The sequence below is a fragment of the Perkinsus marinus genome (genome assembly GCF_000006405.1).
Source record: "Perkinsus marinus ATCC 50983 genomic scaffold scf_1104296942060, whole genome shotgun sequence".
Taxonomy (NCBI): Eukaryota; Perkinsozoa; order Perkinsida; family Perkinsidae; genus Perkinsus; species Perkinsus marinus.
In genome coordinates, this window is record NW_003212281.1 from 19,756 (window position 1) to 24,077 (window position 4,322).

General features: G+C 44.3%; 1 protein-coding gene across 1 annotated transcript; it reads left to right on the plus strand.

The window, feature by feature from the left end:
* Nucleotides 1-151: 151 nt before the first annotated feature.
* Nucleotides 152-1,481, plus strand: Pmar_PMAR007128 (hypothetical protein; the record flags this gene model as incomplete). Its single annotated transcript, XM_002781484.1, has 5 exons — nt 152-169; nt 440-531; nt 572-654; nt 709-797; nt 1,464-1,481. 5 exons carry the CDS (start codon nt 152-154, stop codon nt 1,479-1,481), a joined length of 300 nt encoding a protein of 99 aa, XP_002781530.1.
* Between the last annotated feature and the right edge of the window lie 2,841 nt (nt 1,482-4,322).

Here is a 4,322-nt window from a genome sequence, read left to right on the forward strand (position 1 = left end):
GGCAACACTGCAGAGAACATGCGCGAGTTGTGAAAGGCGCGGCGCGGCGCCGCCCATATATGATGTTGGTGATTTCTGTCATGGTCGGCTGGTTGGGTTATGTTTTAACATGGATGTTATCTGATTCGGCTCTACGCACGAAAATATGCACATGGTCGACCACAGGTTGGTGATAATATGAAAATTCTGGGAGGAAATTTCTTGGGAATTTCCTATTAGTTCTTGTTCACGTGTACCTGAATTCGTATGGAAACCTCTTTGAAAAGTGAGGAAACTGCTGAGGTGAGCTGAGGAAGGCGAATATATGTCCCTCCAATACTGATTTTACTCGAGTCTCATCCTTTGCACGGCTTAATCTTAGCCGCAACCGTTACGGGAAGAGACTATATGATGTGCGCTGTTATGCGTCGTTGCTGTTGAGTATTTGTTGGTGATTTAGATGGAGTCCTTGAGAGCAGTCGTGGCGTCGTTGCGAAGTCAAATTGCGGTGCTCGAAGATGCTCTTGCTGAGGCTAGGAGGAAGGAGATGGGGTAGGTTGGAGATTGGATGGATTTGGAAATGAAGTGGTAGGGATATAAAGGGAAGATTTGAAATTGAAGATGACGAGGAGGCTGATGATGGCAGTGGTAGAGGGGTCCAAACTTGCATCTCGGGTGAGGAGAGGGTGGTCCCAGGTTCGATCCCTGGTGGCGGCATTTTCCCCTCAGGTATATCTGATAACGGTGGTTTCTTCATGGCTTGGACCCCTCGAAGCGAACCGGATGATCCGGTTGATGGTTTTAAGATCGAACTCGATGTAAGCGGGGAGTAATTGTAATTGAATAATATTAATGGTGAATACAAATTGTATTCACCATTGTATTATACAATGATTTTTGAAGGAATAATGAAATCATGTATTGATAGATGATAAAAAATAATGGAGTTTTACTCATGATATGGAAAAGGCTTGTGGGAACATATTTCACTTTTCACTTGATGGAGAATAATTGTGTTATTGGTCGCAGAAACATATACGTGCTATAATTTTCGCCAGGGTGGCATTCCAATAAAATAGGTAAACAGATGTAGTGGATGATATGATACAAGTTATAGTAATTATTAATCTTAGATGTATATACACATTAGATCAACTGCAGTGATGATCGGAAGATCCATTCTTGATGGTTTTCATACTGCCTTTTACCATGGGCTCGACAAATGTCGGTAATACAAACTATCATATAGATAATTAATAATAGTTGAATATATATGATTCCTCATCATGTAGTAGTGCATCATGTAGGAGTTGGACCTGTTAGCGAGGACGGTGTGGGAAGGGTATATGGATGTTCTGAATGCTGCAAGGAAACCTCCGTATGGTTACGGTGATGGCACGACGAGAGTTCATAGATTCACAAGACTTGTTAAAAGTATTAGGTTGATGGGTCGTGTTTGGATGATGTGGTAGGGTCCTTTTTAGGTGTTCTTGATCGACTAAGGCGACTTGAGGAAGTGAGAGAGTTGGTCTTCGGACTTGTTCGTAGCGAACTGTTGAGAGTAGTTGCGATAGTGACCATGCTACAGGTGAGACTATTATTATGCTTGGTCATCGTACACTTGATGCTATCAACTTGTTGTTGTTGTTATTGATACTACTACTATCAAGATGCTATCAACTTGTTGTTGTTATTGATACTGTTACTATCAAGTTGCTATCAACTTGTTTTTGTTATTGATACTGTTACTATCAAGATGCTATCAACTTGTTGTTGTTATTGATACTGTTACTATGAAGATGTTATCAACTTGATAGCCCAGTTTTGATAGGAATCATCGTACCCTGATTACGTGTCGAAGGAGGGCAGTAAGGTTCTGTTTGGAAAAGGGATGAGTTCAGCGTCGAGAGTGATGGAGGTGAGGATGGTATCTGTATACCGAATTCGTATGTGAGCCGAGCGAGCATATATTCCTCTAACAACACTAATGATTATTAGGCGACGTCCCTTGTAGCACTGCTGCGTGTCGAGGCCAGTATGAGGAACAACTTGAAGAGTCTTCATGCTGATCTGATGAAAGCTGGTGTGGACATGTTTTGTATCTTACCATGATAACCTCGGGATATCTTAGGATCTGTATGTCTTCTAGTCGAACTTGATTTCCGACCTGGTCGAAGACTTTATATTCCAATTCGATCGGCAATAACATTCACACAACATGGGAACAACTCCCAGGATGATGCGTATCCCTCTTCGCCTAAGTATTCACGTAAGAATCGTCAGTGGAGCGTAAGGATTGGGAAATTCAAACGAACTTCAGCTCGTCGATTCTACAACAAAGCTCAGTCAGTGGGGTTCCTCCCAGAAGAGTACACACCACCTGCTGATGTGAGTGGTGATAGCCAAATCGATCGCGTGATCGATTTTGATCTCAGTCTACAGTGCGGTTCCCTCCTGTACAATCTACCGCGAAACAAGACATTTCATATCCGACTGTATCATATCGAACACTACTATCAAGTGAGATAGTTGACTATCACCAACATGTGGTGAGAGCCGGTCTTAGGCACGGCGCAAAGTGGAGCGAGAAGAAGAATTGATGATAGAGAAAAATGGACCCATCAAAAAAGTTCAGGGGCCTTACGTGAGGGCGTACGACCGCAGACTAGCGGCACTGTCATGAGAAGAAGTAATTCCACTCGATGATGATGATGGTATTTTGGGATTAGTTACGAGCCCAGAAAAAAACACGTTGACGAGAATATCGGTACTGTGGACATAGAAATCGGTACTGGATCTCGGCAGTGAATGAGGTCCTACCCATATACAGTCAGTCTAGTTCTGTTATCACGCTCAACGTGATCCTAATGCTCAACTTGGGCACTACTACTAGTACTACTGGCAGAACCCAACCTTCCTCCTGGCAAGGCTGGAATTGCCATATCCTGGGTCTGCTCCGAGCAATATATTGATACTATCGCCAAGACGGTGACTGAAGATGATGCTCCGAGCCTAGATAGTCCAGTGGCGGAATCCAGAACGTGATCCCCGAAGGATTCAAGCATCGAATTCGCTGCGAGTCGAGCCTACTGTAAATGTTTTGCAGCTCCGGTTGGAAGGCCACGGGGTCACTAGGTGATTTTATTTTTAGGTCTAAATCATTTCTAGTGACGGTAGATTATACTAGTATTGCGGTTCACATTATGCGAGGCTAACGGCTAGATAGTCTATTAGAATGGCAACTCACTGGTAGTGAGTCACTGTCTAAGTTGGTAACTTGAACTTCAAAAAATGCGGGTCTCGCATTCTTTGCGCAAGCGGAGGAAAATTTACTTAGGGAATTCCTCGGTCAGAAGCTACCCATTGGGTAGTACCCGATAGCTAGAAACCCAATAGCGGAAAGAAGAAAAGCACGGCGTTGAGCGAGTATCGGCATTACCAATGCACCTCCCACATCTTGCATATTGTTGTGTAACACAACTTGTGTTTGAGTTCGCACAGAAGGAGAAACTTCTGTGCCCCTACTCGCCGTGTCGTATGCTGGAGGTCAGGTTTCAGAAGTATTTTCTAAGGTCATGCTACCCTCGCAGGATAATACACTACGATGTCTCGAACATCGAATCGACTAGTTCGCGCATATCGCTGACAACACAACGTCCGGCAAATCTATCAACTGAGGAAGCTATTTCTGGAAAGCTTCGAAGTCTATCCTTGGATCTTAAATAAGTCGACACACATCGGCTTATATCCGACACCTCGTTTATAGGCGACTTGCTGAAGCCCAGGAAATGCACCAAGGCGTTCCAGCAGACCATAGTCCCATATATGGTAAGAACAAATCTCCCACCATGAGAGTCCTTCGTTATCATACCATGGTCGCGCCAGAATTCAAACAAGTATTCCATTCGACCATTCCGGTTCCTCGATGTACCGGCCTCCACATACGAAAACTTTTTGCGTTCATCCAGGAGGAGCTCCGTGTCGAACCCATCAATGCAACGACTACTGCAGCATTCATGACGCCGCACTCTCTTCACCGCAGTCTGCAGTCCGCAGACTCAGAGCAACGTCTAGCCGCCTCACTCGTTGATTTAGCAGCAACTCCTCTCTTAGTTGCTGCTCGACCTCGTACAAAGCTTGAAGACTCGACGTTTAAGCTGGATCGCACGAGGTAGCTAAAAAACTCAAATTGAAACGACAGTTCAACTCGCAAGCTGTTCAAGACGTGAAACTCTTGCAATGAAGTGTCCCAACGGATTCGAGCCACAATGTTGAGGTCGCTAATAGCAACTCGCTATTGAACATTAAACCGCCAGTTGAGGAAAAGGTAATAGCAAACTCTC